This window comes from Dermacentor variabilis, chromosome 2, assembly GCF_050947875.1.
Source record: "Dermacentor variabilis isolate Ectoservices chromosome 2, ASM5094787v1, whole genome shotgun sequence".
NCBI classification, from domain to species: domain Eukaryota; kingdom Metazoa; phylum Arthropoda; class Arachnida; order Ixodida; family Ixodidae; genus Dermacentor; species Dermacentor variabilis.
Window position 1 is genome coordinate 125,381,423 of NC_134569.1, and position 23,518 is coordinate 125,404,940.

At 47.5% G+C, this 23,518-nt stretch overlaps 1 protein-coding gene across 1 annotated transcript in view; it reads left to right on the forward strand.

Moving 5' to 3' along the window:
• Positions 1 to 8,121, forward strand: part of LOC142570968 (endothelin-converting enzyme 2-like) — a 31,692-nt gene extending 23,571 nt beyond the window's left edge. Inside the window, exons 6-8 of the mRNA XM_075679265.1 lie at positions 2,467 to 3,653; positions 4,993 to 5,238; positions 7,774 to 8,121. Of these exons, the coding sequence (XP_075535380.1) occupies positions 2,467 to 3,653; positions 4,993 to 5,238; positions 7,774 to 8,074 (1,734 nt within the window). The 3' untranslated portion in view covers positions 8,075 to 8,121. The remainder of the gene's footprint in view (positions 1 to 2,466; positions 3,654 to 4,992; positions 5,239 to 7,773) is intronic.
• The last annotated feature ends 15,397 nt before the right edge of the window (positions 8,122 to 23,518 follow it).

Sequence of the window (23,518 nt, forward strand, 5' to 3'; positions counted from 1 at the left end):
CACGCGCTCCGTGTGCCGCTGGGTTTTTTGCAGCAGCACCCGATGGCACTCGTCTCCGCGCATCCGCGACATCGGCGGCGCCAGCCGTGCGGAGGAAAGAGAAAAAAGGAACCTGAAAGCTCGCGTTCGCACATAGCGTTCGCCGCAAGCGTTTTCCGGTAATGATTGCGGTTGCATAACCTGTAGTTGCCCCGAAGCGGCAACTGTAGCATACGAAGCAGGGAGTTACGTAACTACACTTTCATATATAAGAGACGAACCCGCCTAGTAACTGATTTTATTTGTGTTGTGATAGCGCTATGGAGAGGCCACGCATAGTTAGGATTCGCGAAAAGCAGCGTGAACGCGATGAGCGGCAATGGGACCAGCAACATCAATATACACAATGGCGTTGTGCTGAGGCGAGGCAGCACGCAGCGGTTCCTACCCAAAGCAAGCCACGCACAGTTAGGACGCCTGAAGAGCAAGCAACACGAATGCGTTGAGCGATGAAAGGAACAGCAACGTCAATATGCACAATGGCGTCGGCCTCAGACTTGGCAGGCTCCAGTTCAAGGCTACGTCACATTGTTCGATAGGATTAGGCGATACCACAGCTTCGTTGGCCAACCGCCTTCGCAGCTTGGATTGGAGCCCAATGTTTTTGCTACAGTGTTCTTCACCTTTACTACAACGTGTCACTGTTATGGCTTATGTTTTTTGAAAACTTAATATACTCGCAGACAACATTCACTGCGAATGAAGGGAAAGCTACGGGGGCAAAGCACCTACAAGCGAGAGCGCTTCTGAAAGAATGCCACACATTTTCAGCCGTGTTAGTTTAAGCTGGAGATGAGAAAACATAAAGACCTTATTTAATGCTGCTATATTAAAACATGCCACTGAGTCTCAAAATTGACTTATGTTGCGGCTTTTCTCTTCCGCGTTTGGGCAAGTGCGTGACAGTCGAGCGTGGATGTTGAAACGATTCATCGTCTGTTCAAAGGAACCAAAAGCGCTGTCAACCGCTGCCGTACTACTTGGAACGGTAACACTTGTGCAGACGCTCCGCCCCTGTAATTTTCTCTTCATTGCTACAGAAAGCTGACCGCGAAAGCTGACCACACATCTTACTTTGGTTTTGTCGTGCACGAAAAAGGACTCATTACTCGATCATGCATGGGTCGCGTGCACGCATCACACCGTTGTTGCGCCACACATGACTTATTCGGAGCTAAATTTAGCGTCTCGTTCGACGTTCAGAGAGGCATAGCTCGGCAGTAGTGCGTTTATCGATCCAAGTGGCACTGGTCGCGTTGGAGAGAGCTCACTCACCCACATTAGGTAAAATCTATCTAACTCAAACCGGCGCTATAAGGCTTACAAGTGCGAAATGTTGTTGCAGAGGTTTGACGGTTCCTTGGATATGGCATCCCGCTTTCTACACGTACAGTAGATGTGAGGAGACTTGGACAACAACACACATTTATGCGAATTGATGCCCACCAACTTTGATCAGTGCGGACCCACTACGAATAGAGAGTGAGCGCGATTGCAAGATAAGGCCGTACAAGACCTGCGCTAGCGGTATCATAATCAATAATATTTGGGGTTTTACGTGCCAAAACCACTTTCTGATTATGAGGCACGCCGTAGTGGAGGACTCCGGAAATTTTGACCACCTGGGGTTCTTTAACGTGCACCTAAATCTAAGCACACGGGTGTTTTCGCATTTCGCCCCCATCGAAATGCGGCCGCCGTGGCCGGGATTCGATCCCGCGATCTCGTGCTCAGCAGCCCAACACCATAGCCACTGAGCAACCACGGCGGGTGGTATCATAATCATGTAAACGTTGTAATGCGTGAATAAATGTAACTTGTGTATTCGGTTACTTCATTTTTGTACTCTGTAGTGCCCATACGGCCTCAGCAGACGTATCACGTGTCCCACGGTGGCTGCGTCCCCGATAGAGCCTGGGTGATTTGTTTCTCAGTGAAATCACAAAAATAAAGATTTTGACTTTTACTGGATATCTTTATATTGTATCAAAACATAGAGTGTCAAAATATGAGAAAAACTAATGCTCGCGATTATACGATAAACTATTCTTCTAAAAGTGATAATCTTGTCCTCGAGCCGAAATTTCAAACGCTGGTTACAAAAACAAAAAATTTGGCAAACAATATTTAGAAGTCTTTAGAGAAAGCTCAAGCCACACTAGCTTAAATTGCCACGTATTGAATTTTCTCGCCGAAATCAATATTTGTCGGGTTCCGAATGTGTATGCAAAATTTAGGGTGGTCTTACCCTTGGCATTCCACGGATGTCATGTGACAGTACGTGGAATGCACTGCCTGGCGGGCATCACAGGCAATGAAAGCGAACCACATTTTCACGGTGATTTAAGATGAAATGTACAAATTGGTAATAAAACAAACATATTGAAAAATAACGTGATTTCCCATTCTTACTCTCATTTTCTGCAGACTTTCCGGGCGGCAAACCAAAGGTATGCTGCGGCGACCAAGGCTTTCGCCGCTGTGGCCAGCTGTATGGAATCGAACCGATACACTGCTTCGGATGACTTCCTGGCATTCATGCAAGATCGCGGAATCACGTGGCCGTTTCGCGCCGCATCTTCAAGAAACGCTACCCTTTTCGACGTGTTAGACATCGTCCTAGATTTGGTCGTCAACTGGAGAGTGGGACTCTGGTTCGACGTCGTGGTGTCGCATACAGCTGCGCACGATGGCACTCCTTTAGTCGTCATCGGGGAGCCCGGAGACCTGGTCGTCCTGCGCTTGGAGCAGCTGGCGCTATTCGACGATGTGACGTATCATAACACCGTCCAGATGGTGGCTCGTTATCTCACAGGCGGCAACGTTTCCCTGGATGACGCGACTCGAAAAGTGTTGTTGCTGGACGAAGGAGCTTTCAGAACAATCGTACTTCCCACAGACCAAGCCGGCGACAGCGGTGACGGCTTCGATGTCCTGGTGCCACTCGGTAACATCACGCAGGTTTTCGGAAACGTCTTGTCAGTGGCTGACTGGTCGATACTTCTGGACAAGCATCTCAGCAGCGCCATTCGCAACGTCTCCAATGATACGAAGCTGCTGATCTTGAACAAGGAGCGATTCAGTCAGCTCGGTCATCTTGTCGGATTGTTTCCGGTTGCGAGAGTGCTGGACGTCGTTGGATGGACATTCTCGTATTCCTACGTCTGGATGGTTAACGCCAGCTTTGACTTCCCGGCGCCGGCAGGCACTGCTGGTAAGCTCGACACAAGCGTGTTGTGCTTTGTCGCGGCGCAAGAATCATTCGGCATAGCGCAGGCGGCGCCCGTTTTTCGAGACGCGTTCAGTGCCGACGAGAGATGGAAGGTGATGACGCTGCTGGAAAAGACGTCGGTGGCGTTCGTCGAACACGTAGTGGCTTCGGCGGCGATACCTAATTTTACAAAGACAGAGGCCGTGGCGAAGATCGGCTCACTGGCGTGGAGTTACTGGCTGTGGCCACTCGATCCTTACCTGCAGGTTGGTTCAGCGCTAGATGTGCTCTACGCCAACTTTTCGGAGACGTCCGCAAGTGTCTTCGAGTCCTGGATCCAGTCGAAGAAGGCTCTGAGGGCGGCTCTAGCGATTCCGCACTACGAACGCCTGATGACGTCGAGGTGAGGCACTCCTATGTTAATCTCGGGGAAATGCGAACGATATTTGTCGGGTGAAACTGGAGCGCTTAATTATTAGAGGCGCAAGATGCACCAACGGTTGCTAACACGGGTAATCGAGCAGTTCACACACGAATGCCTAGAACCTAACTGATTGCTCTTAATTGATATTGAGGTAGTTTTATATCTTGTAAAAAATTAGCACTCAACGAATGTAGTTGTTTCCCAAAGACAAAACTGGTCACAAAAGTGGTGTCCTGTGCCACGTTTCTTTAGTCCTGTGTGGCGTTGTTCAAAAGTGCGGTGTTTGTTCTTTCTGCTTCACACAAAACAGTACAATTCCTAGGGAAGTCAATGTATTTCTTTCTTTTTGTGTGTGTGTGTGTGTGTATGTGGATGTGTTCTTAATATAGGCGTCGTGCTCGAAAACAACGCGAAAAGTCCACGTTCATGTTGTTTCGTGTTATTTGCTGTCGAAAATTCGACATTATCAAATATCGATACAAGACGACTTTTACGCTGAGCTCTTGTTTGAACGTAGCTGTTGCAAACCGGAATTGAAGGAGCCAGCAATAGCGCTCCTCAGCAGAATGCCACATCCACTGAGTCACTGCAGTCATGAGTAACACCGGTGATAAATTACTCTGTGCATTCATATGTTAGAGCTCTTGTCGTGCCAGCAGCGGCAGTGGATATTAGCATTGACTAATGAGTAAGTTTGCACCGATCTGTCTTCAACTGCAGCATATACAACAACAACGAGCAAAGAGAACACAGAGCATGTGCTGCCCATGTCCGCATGCGCATGTGCAGTAAATGTCATGTGCTTTTTTTGCTCGTTCCTGTTTTAAATGGTGCTACTGAAGATGGTGGAAAAGCATGACGGGATAGAGTTTAGGACGACATTAACACCATGCTTTGGGGGCAATGCAGTTCACTTATGTCACTTACCTACGTTGTATAATATCACATTTCGTAGCTTTACGAAGTTTGGCGACGATAGTTACGAGGAAGAGAATGTGGTTTATCACGTGCCTCGGAATCATCGCCGCTGAACTTGCACTTCATCGATGAAGTTCAAATTTTCCATTCTTACATTAAAAAATACGTGTGTAACCTTCGCCAATGGTGGCGCATTTGACTTTCATTAGTAAAGCGTAAATGATACCTATATATCTGTAAAATTTAAGCGCAGTGAATTGTGATGGCGTTTGAAGAGTTTATCTGTCTATGGGGTTGTCCGTAACAATGTCGGTTGATGATGCGTCGGTAATCAACATTTCTCGAATTGGCTCCTGTGTGACTCAAGACCTGCGCGCGCTGCTGTTCTAACTCGCGGCAGGTACCGCTGGCAGTCGGGAAGTGTGCGATACCTGTACACGTTGAACGAACTTCGCTTCAGCCTGTCGGCACTGTTCCCTCCGTCATACGTGCGGCAAGGGTCGAGTGCCATGAGCTTTGCGGGGCTCGGGTTCAAGGTGGCCCGGCAAACAGCGCGTTCCGTGGACATGCGCGGTCGCACCTTGGACAGCACGGGCCTCGCGAGATCGTGGTGGCAGCTGGACAAACCTGAACGCCAGCAGTGTCGGTAATGTCATTTTGTTTACGCACGCGTAACACGTATCAACGAGAACCCTTTCGAATACCGATGGCAGCCGCCACGGTATTCATTCATTGCCACTGCGTTAGCGGTCATTTTTCAAGGAGGCACTGCTCGCGTTTGAGAGAGCTCACTCACTGCTATTACTCGCCCAATTTTTGACAGTTACGGAATCGAGTTTTGCTTTTGTGCGAAACATAAGATAGGTCGCATATGCCCGATAGTTGACAATATGCTGAAGGATTAGCAAGTAAAGGGTAAGTAAACCATGTGACCGGGTACATCAATCGCGTTAAGCAGGTTGTGTATGTCATTATATTATCTTGTGGTAGAGAGTACGTGGGGCAAAAGAAGCGCTGTATGCATGTTCGACTTAGGAAACATGAGCTTTCTCTTCAAGAGGTTGCGCCACTTCATTTCACGGAGCTCTGCAAGTCGTGCGGCTGTCGCCCCTATTTAAAAGAAAAAATAATGCCGTTTATAAACACGCGAGCCAGTTGACAATATACATCAATATACAGCTAATATTTTTCGTTGAGTAAAGCCCCACGTCCTGCTGTGGTTCTGGCGCGCGCCGTTTGAACGAGCGCACCGGGATTTCGCTTCGGCCGTTTTGGGCACATTGCGCATGGTTACCACTCCGTACATAGCTCTAAACGTTCTTGGTGCGTCTTTTTCGTGGCCAGATATCCAGTGGCCAGATACCCAGATCCGTCTTTAATAAAGAACAGGAGGTTTAGATATTACAAGGCTTATGGTTGCCACGATGAAGGCAATAATTGTTTAGGTAGCCTTTCTTTCGTATATATTCATGCAACGACAATAATTGCGCGAAGTTTATCACGCCTGTCCCCATGCCTCATAGTTGTAGCTGCATCATGGCTTAAAGCTAATAGGTGGGCAAGTTGTTTGACGTTCATTGGGATGGATACAGGCACCGGTAGCTCCCCCTTATTTATATATGCGTGAGCAGTGGTAGTGGCAAAGTGGAAAAAAATTTGTATGTATGTATGTATGTATGTATGTATGTATGTATGTATGTATGTATGTATGTATGTATGTATGTATGTATGTATGTATGTATGTATGTATGTATGTATGTATGTATGTATGTATGTATGTATGTATGTATGTATGTATGTATGTATGTATGTGTGCGTGCGCGCCTGTGTGTGTGTGTATGTGTGTTTACGTACGGGAGACGTTCGGAAAGTAAGTTTCACACGGAAGCATTATTACAAAAAATTAGAGCATGGCATCATGAACTTCACACCTTGCACTATTTTTCCACATCTTCGCCATCGACATTAACACATTTGTTAAAGTGTGGAGTCAGTTTGAAGGAACCATTCTGGTAAAACTTGGTGCCCTGCGATGCAAGGAAATGTCGTACAGCCAGCTCCACCTCAGCATTGTTTTGGAAGTGACGTACCGATAGCGCGGCTTTCAATGCAGGCAACCCGTTCAACGCAAATGCCCATTCATACCGGATAACAGCACGCTATTCCATCGGCGACTACGTTGTCAGTACACGTATGTCTCCAATCGTGATCTGTACTCGAATAACTTCGGGCACACTGGTCTGCTCTACTCTCCCTTCTTCAACGCTCTGCGCATGCGTCACGCCTCTTCCACTGCCGCTCCTTCCGTCGTTGAACCAGCAACGGGGGTGGATTCTTGTGGCATTGATTGTTTCACCTGGTGTACCATCTTCTCCTTAAAAAGAATGACGAAACTTACTTTCCCAATGTCCCTTGTATATGTATGTATGTATATATATATATATATATATATATATATATGTGTGTGTGTGTGTGTGTGTGTTGTGCAACTGACGGTGGTCGCTCCTAACAACCGTGAGTTAATTGCACTTCACTCCTCGAAGAGGCAGGACGTGTGTCGAGTGAGCTCCTAAACACTTTTACAATGGGATGAACGCGATTTCAATCATGGAGGAACTTCTTTCGCATTTACCGCTAAATCGCCGCTAATTTTTATTCTGACTCACAAGTAGCTTTTATTAGAAAGCCCATGCCGGCATACGCACACCTGGACGCAGCCACACGTAGCTGAACTCACAAGACTTCCCGTACAAGCACTTAACAAACAAAAATTCACGATACACATTACAGCACAAACAATTTGTAGTATTGCTCGGGTGCTTTGTTATGCGAGCATCCAATGCTTTGTGGAAAACATCTTATTCATGATTATGAATGTGACACCGTTCTATTGCAGGGGCAGGTCAGTGAATATAAGGTTTAAGTGCTGAGCAGGACGAAGAGGCAGTCCGAATGACAGCAATGTCGAGCCCGTTGTGTTTTCCTTGTGTTTCACGTATACCCGTACCGATGTTAGTCCCAGAAGAACAGTCCTTGTGTCGCTATCGTAACAACCTATAGTCGAGTGTCTCGCGAATGTAAAGTGATCTATCGAAAAAAAAAACTTGCAATGGGAGAGCTATAGGAAGCCATGACGTTACCTCAGATGATGCCCAGTGTCTTTATATTCATGCGCACGCAGTTTCGACGTGGCCGAGTCGGCGACAGAGCGAAGTTTGCTGGTCGATCTGTTTGCCATCGACCTGGCCCTGGAAGCCATGCAAGTGACCTCGGTGCGGAGCCAAAGCGACATGCCAGTGCGACTGAAGCTGCTTGAGTGGCTGTCCGATGAACAGACTTTCTACGTGAGCTACTGCAAACGCTACTGCGGCGAGCCACGCGGCCAGCTTGCGTGCAACCTGGCCATGAACGGTTCCCAGTTCAACGATGCGTTTAAGTGCCGCAGGAAGGAAAAGACGGCTTCGACCTGCGTTTTCCTTTAAATGACTTTTGAAACATGACACTGGTTATCTTGTTCTTTAACACGAATATTTCCTCGCCTACATCGGCGTTTTATTGTACGCGGTCTCTTGCCTGAGGATGGGTGCAACGACGTGGCGCCGCTCGCCTCAGCCTTACCCGCTCTGAAGGAGACGGAAAAGCACGGCGGCGACGGGAGGAGGGAGGGCAGTCACATTTCGCGCCGTTCGGTGTTCCAAAAGCCTGGCTGCTCGCTTTGCTACAGTGAGCTATAGCTTTGCCGTTCCCTCCACCAGCGTGGTTTATTGCATATAATTATAAACGAGAAGAAAGGGGGCTAACCGGCGCGCCCAATTTTCAGGTAGCATGTGTAGATTTACTGACCAGTTGCTTTCACCCAAAAGGATTACGTACTCGTGACGCCTGCGCCAGAAAGGATGTTCCGCATTCGCCACCAAGGTTTATGAGTTGTGGCGCTGGCTAATGCTCCCCTAGTTAGTTCCAGTAGTAAAAATGTAACCAACCAAGAAAGTGGGTAGAAAAACGGCGCCGCGGTAGCTCAATTGGTAAAGCTTCCCACGCGTAATGCGAAGAAGTGGGATCATTCCCCACAGGGTGCCGTGAGCTGCTGAGTCCGTGGTACCAGCACGTCTGACGGGGATCACTGCTCCTGCAAGGGGCGATGGCTAGCGGCTACGAATAAGGCTTCATGTGACGCTTCCTTGATTGTTGTCGCCATTGACACCGGTGGCACGACTTCCCTGCGACGAGGGGCCGCTCTCGTTGTTAGTTAAACGAAAGGGTGAGAAGAAAAGCGTTGTGTCGCGCTAAACGGGCTTTGCGGCGACGATGACTGCGATATGGTGACAGAGTAGCGCACGTCGTCTCTATGGAAACAAAGCGCTGCATAAGCGGAGGTCTGTCTGCGGCGCCTGCTGGGAATCGCACCCACGCGTTACCGACCCGCTGCCTCTCGCGATCTCCCGATTAGCGAGGCAGACGTGCCGCACTTCGCTCCGTTTGGAACGTGTCGCACGGGACAGATTGTCCGCGCCAGCCAATATATCGTGAAATAAAAACACGTGTATAGCTGTGCTCAAATTTTCCATTAGGGAGCGTCGTAATCGACGGCGAATTTCTTTTTCTTTCTTCTTTTTTAAAGTTGAGCTGTATGTCTACCCTACTATATATTTTTCAATGTCCGTGCCTCAGCACTTCCGTGCCCTCTATTAGCAGACAAAGCAAACCTGTAAGGGATGCGCTCATACCTGGCGTAGTAAGACCAAAGCTTGGAAACGGGCAGTGAGTAGCAGCGAAGATCGTGCCCCAGAGGCTTCCCGTAAGCGGCGGGCTCGTCAGGAAGGCTGGCGCCGTGAAGCGGAGAATGCGGTGAAGCGACGCAGGTACCACGTCCGTAAATTGGACAAGCACATTGGTACGTACGCGATATTTCAGAGGGACTTTCTGGGCAGACATTTCGGATTCAGTTGTGCGGTGTGCGGAACACTGGTTCGAGAACCATTCGATGGCGATTGGTAACGTTCGAGATGTCGCGAAGCGCGAACGTAATGCAGTTTTCACAGCTACCCCAGCCCCTGACTTAGCCAGTTGCTCGGTTGGCTGTGCCGTGGGAGCGCTAATGGACGTAGCACACATCGATGATTTGCTGTGACATATGGTTGCTAGCAAGCAATGTGCTGCATTTCCGCGCCTGCGGAAAGAACCGAATAGGCAGTTAGTATGTTGCTTGCGCTGTTTTGAGGTGGCCGCGTGAAATGTGTACTGCCCAAGAACAAGCTGCTGACGAGGCCCAACTTTGGGACCGCAGGCGTGAACGAGAGCGGCAGGTGGCTCGAACCAGCTTCAGTTCTGTTGTGTGTGACCGATTGTGGTTTGAAAACCACCTATCGGTGATTGCGAACGTTTCTTACCACAATGCTTACAGCTCCGCTGGTCACCAACCTTCGCAGGCCGGAATGACCTTGAATTTTTTAAAAGTCCTACCATGTCGCGGTTTGACCCGCCGTGGTTGCTCAGTGGCTATGGTGTTGGGCTGCTGAGTACGAGGTCGCGGGATCGAATCCCGGCCACGGCGGCCGCATTTCGATAAGGGCGAAATGCGAAAACACCCGTGTACTTAGATTTAGGTGCACGTTAAAGAACCCCAGGTGGTCGAAATTTCCGGAGTCCTCCACTACGGCGTGCCTCATAATCAGAAAGTGGTTCTGGCACGTAAAACCCCATAATTTAATTTTTTTTAATGTCGTGGTTCGTAACGCTCAACCTGCAGCATAGTTTCGTGATTACCATGGCTACCAATACGGATAGATGTACTGTGAACGATTAGGGCACACAACAGAGCTAGCACCGTGACAAACACTGCCTTTGTGTTTCGGACAATGCAACAGAACGCAAACAAAAAAAATGAACTGTGCAAACGAGCTGTCGGGCGTTATAGAAAGAAAATATTGTCTATTTGTTGTTATCTAGCAGATAATACAGCAAAATACTGGACATTTGGCCGTCCCGAGTGGGTCAAGTTGCGACATGGGACATTTACTCAAAAAGTCGAGATTTTCCCGCTAAAGTCCGCACGGTTGACAACCCTATATGTAACGTGTAAGCTCGTGCAGCGCTTACTTTTGTGCACCGCACAGGGCGCAAATTTAATTCCATACACTGTTAATGTGCGTGGATTACACAGTTCACTAGCTATGCCTAAACGGCGACAAAGTTAATGCGAATGCCTACGCGGGACCATAGCATGTCTCATCTACAACTACTTGGTGTTGATACTAGACAATCGTGCGAGCGTTTATGACCTAATGGTTAGAATGTAGAGCTACTTTGCACGAAGACAAAGGTTCAGTCCCATCTTCAGGTGTGTATACATTCGTTATATTTCTTTTTTTTATGAGCTATTTAGCGGGTTAGCAGGTGCTGCACCTACGGTCAGAAAAGCTTCCTTTTAGAGCAAGTAATTCAGTTCGTCAGTCCTGTATTGCTTATGTGCATTGAAAACGTTGTGTAGCCTTTTGAACCTTGATTTTTAAGTTATATGAAACGTGCAAAAATCCATCACCGCACAAAAGCAGTTGAAAGAGTGTCGCAGGCCCCATCTCGCAGGCATCATGCAAGAGCGCCTCCAGTATGCCACGAAACGCAAGTGTGAATGTTCGCATTTGGCTTTTCACTTAAATTAGAATCTAACACATGCCTTAACCTGCGCGTGCGATATCTGCGCAGATCTTCTTACAGAAGATTCGTTCGTCAGACGCAGAAAATAAAGGCAGATAGTGTTACTGGGGCTTGCTTTGCACTTCGTCATTGTCTCACATGACTACTACATTCTGCCATGGCCAAGCTGAACCAGTCGGCCGATTGAATGACTCGGAACGAATAAAACAGAAGAAAGAATGCTTACAAAATAGAGACCTGCAGTGAAAATTGACATGTCCATTGGAGAATACATTTTAGGTGCCGTATGATAGCGGATAGGTCTACCCATACGCTAGTAGCTTGTCATAGAGCTGTAGACTCGATATCAAAATGTGTGAGCCAGGGATAACGTATACTTGTGACTTAAATTCAGGATGGCATTGCCCAGCACCAACGCGACTGATCCAGGCTGTAAGATGAGCAACCTGTTTTCATTGATGCAGCACGTTTCATATGGGGCCCTGACAGTTTCAATTGCATTAAATAAAGCTGTTGGCTTTCCCTGTCTCTCTCTCAACTGGAGCGTCTTCCTCCACCATATTCGTACCACCACCTGCGCCTCTACGTTTGCGGAGCACATCTTTGTTGTCATTTGATTGAAATCACAGTCTTCCGGCTGCGTATATGTTGTTGTTTGTTTATGAGTGTGTTCCCAAAAATACCTGAGGACCCAGCTCAGTATGGCTGGCGACGTTAATTCGACTAACATTCAAGCAACGTAGCGACACACCACATTACTGAAGACTCGTCTGCAGTGACAGAAGCAGGCTAAGAATGATCATTGCACTATAGGAGAGTGTACGCCAGATTTGGGGGCTAAAGTGACTATAGCATAAGCGTTATATGCTTACGAGGAACACTTTCACGAAGTATTTGACTAACCGCAGACGACTCAACGGCAATTTATTTCAATTTTTAATTGAAGAAATGAGACATGGCACGCTTCTCCGGACTCTTCACGACTGTCATCACGAAAATGTCACTGAGAGCGAAAATCATGGTAAAAATAGTTTGCAGAAACCCGACAGGGAGATGCAAATGCGCGTCTCCCACTTATACCCCCGTCGTCGTCGAACTGAGGCGCACGTTTGAAGCTGAGCAGACGACGGATGAGTTCGTTGTCGTCAACGTTTTGGTGGTTCACGAAGACTCCGTGACGTCGGGTACTCGGGATTTACGTGACTCAAAGGTTATCCTCCCCTGCTTGCGGGACTTCAGCAAACTGGCATTGTGGGATGGAAATCAATTTATGTTAAATTACTGGGTACACAATTGTGCATAAGACGGCCGTTATTATAGTTCCCTAGATGCTGTTTATTGCTTAAGAGTAAAAAGAAACAAAAACTAAGTGGCGATCCTAGCGGTAAATGCGAAAGAAGTGCGTTAACATCATGTCGCACCTATTTGAGGTCCCACATCCGTGATTTAAACCACGTTCAGCACATCCCAAAGTGTTGCTTACTAAAGCTTACTCCACACTTCCGACTTCTTCCAAGATGAGAGTGCAAACTGATGGCGATCCCGGAGCATATATACATACACGGTCTTCAATCAGCTTTCCCATCCTCGCTGTACCTCTACCATGTGACCGGCTTCCCACGGTTCAGACACAAACTCCTTTCCATTTAGACGCTTTGATGCTAGCGCATAATAATCATCCGTGATCTTGGTGACCGCAATCCTTTTAATACGCCTACGTGCCACAGGCCACAGCATGCCCACCGTCAGACACCACAAAGAAAGCGTCGCTAAACGTGGCCTCTCAACTGCAGCTAGATTTTTCCCAGGTTGGAACGGCAGAAATTGAGCGCAGCATATTAACTTCGAACAAACTGTGACGTGATTCCTTAGGCCTCTTCTTTAGGCTTAAAATCTTGGTTTTATTTGCCCGTTAAAAGAGCGTGCCGAATTGCCATATTCATCAGTCGGCCATTGCCTCCCCCCCCCCCCCTTTTTTTTTTGTTAGCGAAAGCGAGCAACGTTTCAGGAGCTAGATAGCCGACAGCAACAGTACTCCAAAGTGAGCAGACTTATAATGCTAATTTCATTAAAATGTTCGTCGAACTGTCAAACTCTATCTATGGTAATCATATTTAGCCTTTTGAAATGTATGCTAAATTGCTTTTACGTCGTTGACTATTTTAATTATTGTTCAACTGAGATGCGTAGAAAAGGTTTTACTGATTTACGTCCAACCTGTTAGGTAATAACACTGTGGAGAGGCAACTGACCCGACCTGACGATTAGATATTCTGTTCGGTTGTTAATCACGCAAGAACATTTTCGTCATTATCACAGGATCATATCCATGCGGAAAACAATATATGGGCAGGCCGATGTTGGCCGTCTCTACAAAGAAAATAATTTCAACACACTTTTCATATGCTTGGCCCTTATGAATGGCTCATTTTTTCCGGCGGGAAATAACTCACGCTCAGTTTAGCGATAATCACGACTCATAACTCTGGCTAAATTCAGAGCGAGAACTACTGGGACACAGGCTAAGGCACAAGAAAAGATAGCACACGGCGCTACTTGCAACTGAAAGTTTATTAAGAAGGTTAGGGCTTATATAAGCTCGAAATGTCCTATGTCACCAAGCGTCATGAAACGACTTAAAAGCATTAAAGAAATAAATTGCAGCATTGCCATTTGTTGGGCATGTTGGTAAACTGAAAGCATATTTAGCGCCAGCAAACAAGGACGGAAGGGAGACGACAACACAATGCGCTAAATATGATCTTGATATGATAGCGCATTGTGTTGTCTCCCTTCCGTCCTTGTTCGCTGGCGCTAAATATGCTTTGCATTAAAGAAGCCGCAAAGAAATGTTATTCATCGGTGTTAGCTCCCCAAAAAATTTCTACGGGTTAGGTCGTATCTAGAATTGTATTTCTTTGGTTTCTTTCTTTTTTTTCTTTTGTGCCGTTTTACGACGCTTGATGAGATAGTACATGTCAGGCTTATATAATCTCTAGCCTTCTGAATAAACTTTCAGCTGTAATTAGCGCCGTGTCCTGCCTCTCTTGTGCCTTAGCTTGTGTCCCAGTAGTTGGCGCTCTCAATTTAGCCATGCCTCCGCACCAACTCGCCCATTTTTTCACTTTTGAACGACTCATAAGCTGACTTAACGGCAGTGAGCACCGGATGTCCTCATAAAAAAAAAAACTTTCAAAAAAGACGTTCATGAAAATATGCTAGAAATAAAGGACGCAGACTGGTACGCCATATGCAGCCTTCATTAATTCTGGCGTGCTCATTTTATGAACATCTAGCCTGACAATGTGAAGTCATTGGTTAAGCGTGACAGGCGCTTTATCAAATTTATGCATAATTTCTTTTTTCTCCTTTCCCTTTCCTCTATTTCCCTCTCCTGGTAGTGGCTAACAGGTGCTGACATAGCGAGTCACTCTGTCCTTTCTCAATCATTCGTCTTTCTTTCTTTCTTTCTTTCTTCCTTTCTTTCTTTCTTTCTTTCTTTCTTTCTTTCTTTCTTTCTTTCTTTCTTTCTTTCGGCCCGAAGAGACCGAGAAGGGTCAACTTTCCCTGCTTTTGTTGGCGCTCGATAGCGTGAAGAGAGCCTGGATTTGGGTAGAACACTTGCCTCGCACCACAACCTCCTTCTTTCTTCCCGCTATTGAATGCGGGGCGATTATCCGCACGGAATTACCGCACCGCGGAGCACCCGTCCAATATCACGTCGTCAAAAGAGCCTCTTGGGCCACCCCTTCAGGAAGGAGGCGTGGGCTTGGCTTGACTCCGGCTTGCGCATCGCGGTGGCGCCACAATGCGGCCACTAACCCCACATTTCGGAGGTTACGACTCTCCAGCGTCCCAACGCCTCGCTGAAAGAGAAGGGGGGTGACGTCACGGCTTCCGCTTGTTCACCTGAGGCCCGCGTAGGCCACGACGCCGAAGCCGCGGCAGGGTTCCTGTATCGATCGGGCCCTGCCGCCACCTACTGCCTCGCTCTGTGCCGAGATCATTTTATTGCGGCTGTCTTGCCAAACTGCCGTTTTACTGCCACGGAAATTGCTTTCAGTCACGCGTCCGTGCAAAAGTTGCATTTCTTCAGAGTTTGAAACGACGAGAAAAATATATAATGGCAAGTCATCTGTGCTTCCGTAGTTCCATGGAGATCAGATGCATTCTTTGAAGACATCAATAGGAAAAAAATCCGCCTCCATTCTACACAGTGTAAGTTGATCTACAGCGAAGCTGTTGCCGACGTTAGACAGTCATCACCGCAAGAAGCAACGAACGTCACGCACGCACGCAGATGTGCGGATGTACAGCGTACATCCTCGCACTTATAAGCCCTCCGCCATGCGCAAGTGCCTTATTGAACTCATTGAATTTTCGAAAGTAAATTGCGTCAGAAAATTTGTAAGGTGTTCCTAAGGCGCTGATAAAATGTGAGATAGTGAATGTTCGTAAATTAGTCTTCGAAAGATCACGTTATGAGCGTCAAAATGTGTCCGCCTCGACTAGGAACTCGTCTGCAAAAAACACCACGTTCGCTGCGCTTATCGCCTTTTTATACAGAAACCTGTATTGTCTCAAAAAAGAAAGAAAACACCCTGCCTTTTAAGCCAATGAATTTATTTCTGTATCTACTGTCCTTAGAAACAAACCATGGTTCCTTGAGACCGAAAACTGCCACAAAAGAAAGGTAAAGGTGACGAGCTTGGTAGCATTTGCCACCACCACGTTTCAAAGGAGACGCTCATAATATCCGTATATCGAGCCGCTGTATACTTCGGTTGCAAGTCGTATAGTGTCTGGGTCAGAGCCTAAGCAGTAGTGCGTGGGCTCGAAGGTGCGGCTCTGCAAGGACAGCTACAGGCCGTCCAAACGACATCCACAGAGCCTTGGTGGCACACAGTGTGTCGCTTTTGTTGCGGTATTTCGTGACAATTCAGATCGTTCTCCATTTTTCCTATTATCTGTCACTCCGTGTGAGAGACCCCGGCAATAGCGACGGCCCTGCAGTGTGAGGGATTGAAAGGCTAATGAGGTCCCGAATGGAAAACCAGGAGGATCGTTACGAAATTTGGTCGATTGTTTATTCACATGCACATGTATCATGGTCGTTGTTTACAATTTCAATTGTGCAGACAGCTTGCTTATTTATAATTATTATTTTTTTACAATAACAATTGTCTCGGGTCTTGATCACGCGTCGCCGGGCGGAGAAGCGTACATATCTGCGCGGTTTTAACGTACCGACCGTTCTTGAGCCTACACTCTAAGAAAAGTTTACACCCCTTGGAGTGCCCCTTCTGTCGCACAACGATAATCGTCATCGGCCTTGATGCGTTTCCTTTCTTGAAAACACCGCGCCCCGCTACTTTCCTGTCGGGAATGCTATCATGCTGACAACGCGCATGCCGTTCGTTACTGGAAAGTACCGGGCTCGCAGCGTTAGAGAAAGGAAACGCATCAAGGCAGATGACAATTATCGTTGTGTGGCAGAAGGGGCACTCCAAAGGGTGTAAAATTTTCTTAGAGTGTAGCTAATAGCATCCACAGTTCATGAGAAAACTATGCTAGCGTTTTCCTGAATATATAGATTGCGATCGACAATGGTTTCTATAATGTGCGCACAATATATTTGTTATCGTTTATTAGACAAGACCGTCCGAAAATTGACGAGCAGGATTGCCGTTATTTTAAACCACTATTGGCAATCTATAACTCAACAAAGAAATGTTCGTAGCGCAAGTACACGGGGAACAAGGAAGAATAGTAGATACAGAGCGATAGAACATTGTTTTGTTGAGAAGGAAGAACATTTTTAAAATTCAGATAAAAAATCATGTAGATCCTAAGCACTGTGGGAATTTATGTTATGCGAACCATTTGGCAGGGAGCTGGGTATTCAGCACCGTTTGGAGTTCTTGAGAGAAATACCAAGTGAACCGAGGTGTCCCTGTAAATTGAGTAGTTGTGTGCGACGATCGGACGATTGTGGCCTAACGGTTAGGGAACCCAGATATTCTGCTCCACGGCTGAGGTTCGATTCCAACATTTGTAACACATTATATTCATTTTTTCTAAAGCAAGGTGAGGCAGTGACCTACCGCAATGTGCCGAATGAGACGAATAATACTTCGCTTTAATGGATTAATAGCAGTCGCAAATGTCTGTCACGAAAGAAAAAAAAGGAGCTATCAGATATGCCCAAAGCACCAAGCGACGTATCCGTAGTGGTCCTTTATTATTTATGTCGTGTCGTGTACCAAACATGACTATCCGTTTCTGCGTATGTCACGCAGAAACTTCCTTACGCCTTTGAAAGGGAAAAGCTTTCCTTTGACGTCACCAGAATCATGCCAAAGCAAACCTCGTGAGCAGGTTTTTGTCAACCATTATTGAGACAACCTTCAAATATGATATATGCACTTGTCGCTAAGTATACAAGATTTAGAACTTCAATTATGTTGACTCCCTACCCGGAGCTTTAATGGTGTGCACAAGTTAATATAAAAGCGAGCTCTATACGGTATTCCAGCGCTTGATATCATATCAAGATTTCCTTATAATGTATAGAGTTTTGGTTTCGATTCATTTGTGCAGAAAATTACAGTATAGTGTTTACGGTGCAAATGGGCACGCAGGCACGCACACATTCACACACACACGCACGCCAACACACACACACGTACGCCTGCACGCACACACACATGCACAAACGTACACACAGCTCCACACACGGCTACACACACACGTTATCGCGTGCGCGTGCGCAGGCGCGTTATGAATGGCAGGTCATTATATCTCTTCGTTCTGCATCGCGCTTGGCACTCGCAATGCGCGTCTCAACCCCGGGAAGCGATTCCTCCGCTTCCATTAAACTCACATTTTCCTTCTCTACTGTGTTTGCGTTCGATGCTTGATGCATATTTTAGTGTGACGTGGAAGACAGGAAATTTTCTTTTATTTCAGCGAATTTTAAAATGGTGACACCCTGTAATGCGATGTCGGGTACTTCTCGCACGACGCACGCAAAGAGAGAGAGAGGAGCAGGTACGCACGGAAAATGAGTTAATAAATTTTATTCAAGGTGGGTTGGCTCTGTGGCTTATGCTGGGGTGCAGGAAGACGGATAGGGTCTAGAAAAGAGTGGTGGGGTTGAACCTAACACCGCCGCCGAAGACGAGACGCTCTTCAGAACGTCAACGCCCTCGGCGGCGACGAAAATTCCCTCCCCTCCACTGAAAGCCTAGAACCGGCCGGCCGCGCCAGTCCCCCGAGCGTAGTAGCACAGGGACTATAGGGCAGCTCCGGCAACCACCATGGGTGGATAGATCCACTCCTTCCGAGTTTTTGCAGTGCCACGATGTTGGTTGCGGTGTCTTGGAGGCCTGGGCCATACCAGCGGATGTGGCATATAGTGAGCGGTGCTCCTTCTTGGCATGTCGAGCACTTGACCTTGGGTGGTTGCGACAGCATGGAGTCAATTTGAGCCTGAAGTTATGCGCGCTTCGGCAGAGCCACATAAGCACGCCGCTTCTCAATAACGCCTTCATTGAGCATAAATCCCTTTGTGGGTTTTGTGAGTTAGGTCTTGTGAACTTCTCGAGAGGCCTTTCGATAACGGATGCTTTTTGAGGTGGTGTTGTCGCCCGTAGCCTCTTGCGCTGGGCGGCAGATGCTTCAGCTCGTTGACAATCTGGATCTCTCGGCAGAGGAGGGTCAGGTACGGGTCGGACTGCACCAGAAGAGAGGGGATGCACCATGCCGCTGGCTGGCGCATTGACAGCCTCGTTGTCTTGGATGCCCACGTGACTCGGTACCCAACCCACCCAAACTCGAGTGCCAGTTTTTTCTACGACCTTCTTACACAGGCACTAGAAGTAGTATGCAGTCGGGCCTATTCTTGGTAAACCAGTTAGCATTCTTAGCACGTCCGTACAGTCAGGCTACGCATACAGACTCGCTAGTAGGTGACGATGACTCCGATCATATAAATGTCATCTTGATTGTCTTTAGTTCGAGCTCGGCAAATGCTGGTGAACATTCGTACTGAAAAAGACAACCATGTTTTCTTTATGTTCCCATCATAGATCAGTACCGCCGCGAGCACTGCCACCTGTGAGGTTTCATCTCGTGCCAGGTCAGTATGGATGACAATCCCCTTGATATGCACAGCCCTTAGCATTATTTGTATTGTCTGGCTGTGGTCTTGCTTACTGGTAGCCCTGAATAACTTTCCGCGGGTGTACGCAGATGTCCTCCCGTAGTAGCACATGAAATGGAACGCATTTTGCCTGGAAGCGTTGCTTCTCAGAGCGCCACAGTTGTCCCTTTTTTGTCCATTCTTATTTCGCACCACGTCCCTGGTTTCGAGTTCGTATAATTTCTTCAAGTGTCCGGGGTTTGCACACCTATACAGTTCTATCTGTTTATGTGGTCCCGTGAGGATAGCGCCCTGTGCGAACTTTCAAGTTTGACTTTTTGAACATTTGTTAGTGAACAGCAGCTAGCGCCGTAACCCACCCTCGATCTTAATGTTGAAGTTACTAACGTTTGTGTAAGACGTGTGCCTTACACCACTATTGCGGTGCGATATGCGCTTGATGGTGTGCAGAAGGCAGCGACACGTCGGTGAGAGCGACTTCATCCATGTGCTTGCGCCACTGCCCCTCTCGTGAAAAGGACTGCCAAGAAGCGTATGTATCGTTCACGTGGCCACACAGCCACTGTTTCTGTCAGTATCAGAAGCACTTTATCCCATTCGGGCGGTTGTTCTCCTGTAGGAATGAACTCTTGTCATCTCGAGTGAAGGTGACATGTCCGTTGACAGCAGGAAGTCGGTAAACACGATCAGGGCTTTCTGGATCGCCCCGTAGGCCTTCGCAGACCAAGGATCATCTTGCCGCTATGTCCACACGGCGATAACGTCCGCGCGTATTGTCTGTAGAACACCAGAGACTGCCTGCATACGTGCTGCAATGCCTCGCATCGCCATTTTGTAAGGTGTCGGTGACAGTATGGCTGCTTCAGACACTCCCCTGGTATTGTCAAAAATACGAGGGCCTTTCTTGCCCTTGCAATTTCATACGATCGACCATGAAGAAACAATTTGCCAAAGTTTACTATGCGGGTGCCTGTCCCAGATTTCTCCAGCGCCTCGATTACCACTACATGCTGGACTGTGTCAAATGCCTTCTTAAGATCCGCTTCTACAAGGATTCCCAGGCACTTCGTGTGGCTGCGCCGAGCGTTGGCCATTCGTCTCCGGAGGTACAGGCCCTTGTGAGTGGACAGGTTTCAGGGGAAGCCCGTTTGCGCCGGAAGGAAGTGACTTGTACTTTCTTGCAAATTGTGGCTAAGTCGAGTCCGGCACATACGCTCTTATAGTTTGCAAACAGTGAGCTTCAATAAGGTACTACGCCTGTTGCTAACGCTGTCTGGTGTCTTGCCTGGCTTTGGAATCGAGGTTACCGCAGCATGTTTCCATCCTGGAAGCACAAGTTGTGAAACATCACTGAAGTAGTGTGCAATTCACAGAGGCGCTGTTCATCTGGCATGTAGCACAAGCACGAAGATATGTAATGACAAGCGCATGCGTAAACATCATCGTCAAGGCCCCAGTGGTACACAGAAACCACCTTTCTTCTATATAGCGAACTCTCACTTGCAGACAGCAGGCCTGCAATGCAAAGACTTCTCCAGAGCTTTTCCTTATCATCACGTTTTCGTCCCGGTATAGCGTGAGAGACCTGAGCATGGTCCAGCGAACAATGTGGCGAGCGCGGCTGCCTAACAAAATTAAGTGAAAGCCGGTTTCAAACGCACAAGAACACACGCTCTCGGGCAGCGTTCTTCTGCCTGGCGTGCTGCTGCACAGGCTGTCTAGCAAGGACTTCGAGAATCACACCGGAAATGAGAATAGCTTCCCTGTGGTATCACCGTCGACAAGTGCTTGGCTTGTGCAGTGAAGCCGCATATCACTGAACTGGCCGGAAATTGAGTACGTATGGTTGAACCAGAACGGTGTGCTGTGGAGCGAAGGCGGTTAAAGGGACGCTGGCTTGTACGACACTCTTATGTGACGCTGTACTTGCAGGAAAGCGGCAGTTGTGGGATACTGAAAAACCGAATCAGATCCAGCCTCCCAAAGTGTGAAGTTATAGCCTCTGCTGCATTATTGCTCATGAGATTGTCTCAGAGAAAACAGACGACTGTGGTCAGTGGGCCATATCTAGCCTAGATGCAAAGTTTCATGTTGCTTCCATCTATGTGTGCTTGTGCCGTCAATTATAACAAAATTATGCAGATATCCATCACACATGTCGGAATCTATGAAGCTTGTCGAGTTTGGAGCGGTTGCAATAGGTGTGCGACGCCGTTCCGTTGGGTTGCGTTTCCGAGTTCTCCATGCACCTCGCTTCCCTCTGTGGATGGGATGGCAGCGGGCAAATAAAACAGTCACTCGGCTGTCATCCAGCCCTCAGGAAAATCAATGGGCTTCCGCCATTGAATTACTTTCTGGCAAGATTCGGGCCTTGCTAGCGCCGTGTTCTTTCGCGCGCGAAAGAACACGGCGCGCTTACACGCTGCCTTCGTTTCCTCGCGCACCCGAGATTAAGTCACGATCATCGGCAGACCCTCGCAAGCTTTCACTCGCGTAGGCGAGCGGCGACGATGTTATTGTCGATCTTATACGAAACATTACGGCGACGGCGATGGCAGAAATGCGCTTGGAGGGTCCATATTATTGATGCCGCTATAAAATTGGAGGGAAGTTCACAAGCGTTGGTAAATCGCAGCGTAGAGAAAACGATGCAATGCTAGCACATCACGCCTGGCCGTGGCAGCATTTAGGTGGTGAACGGAGTGGTAATAGGGTCATGAACTCGGAGAACTGGCTCACGGGACCGCAACTACTTCATACGGGTAGGTTACCACATTCTATTGTGGTAGGAATTATACGGACGATCGAGGCGCATTCACGCCATGGGCGTTGCCGCCAGTGCAGGTGTTTTGTGTTGTGTCGCTGATCTGCGATGCGTATAAACTACAGTGTCTAGGTGCGCCGACAGCTGATAGCTTCATGTGCTTAGTCCGCGTTTAAATTAGAGGCAGCACGAAGGCCAATTTGATCGCTCGCTGCTGCCGCCGCTCTTACTCATGCCAGCGTTTTGACAGCTAGTGTCAGCGCTCGTCGAGTGAGATGCGCTTATGGTCCCGTTTGCGCGCGCGTGGCACCAGGCTTGCTAATTTCGTTAGTAAGCGTATGCTTACAGGTATATAGGACCGATAAAGCTACTATTCCTACTTCGTATAGCTGTCTGTTCATGTTATTTATTTATTTATTTATTTATTTATTTATTTATTTATTTATTTTTTTATTTATTTATTCGATACTGCGGACTCGAGGTCCAATGAGGGGGGCAATACAAATACAAATGAAGCAGCAAAAAGAAAAAGAAGCAGCAACAAAAGAACAACGCCGATGCAGGCTCAAGAATGTTAATTCAGTCAGATGACTTGTTTCAGAAAGGCAATTCCACTCATATATGGCGCTCGGAATCGATGCTTCGCCTTTCGGGTGACGCTGCGACTCATTTACGTTTTACACAATTTTCCCAAATCGCCTGTGGCAGCTAACGTAATTTTTGTCTTTGAGCTTCATTGTTGGAACAGGCGCACATTACTAGGGCGAAAAATCGAAACACATTTTCAACTGATTACCTAAAATTTCGAAATACACTTATTTATTAATTATTTACGGCCCATATCAGAATTTCCGAATTAATTGATATCCCTTGTTTTATTGGTATCGCAATAAAACAAGGTAGACTAGAGCATCATATCTCTGTTCAGCGTTGTCCTTTGTTTTTCTACACGATGTTATTTGACGATCATAGTTCTTTGTTCGTCGAGCGCTGCTACTATAAGGTTCCCAAAATTGGTCAAATGTGGCGAATATTTACAATCTGTTCACGGAAGGAGAGACACGCTTTCTTCTGCGGCACAGTCCAGTACGCCCAGTCGTCGTGGCCGCCCAAGTTGTAGGCTGTGACGACCGGTACCTGCCGGGAGGATGTCTCCAGTCCACCCGCTTCCAAGAGGAGTACAGTGATGTTCAGGTTTGCGGACAGCCGGGTGGCAATCACGGAGTCCGCAGATCCGCCGCCCACTGCACGAATTGAGAGATCTTGATGCCCTCGTAATGGAATGTCGTGACCAAGCGGAGGATATATACTGTTTTCGTGGATAGAGTTTCATTGCAATAG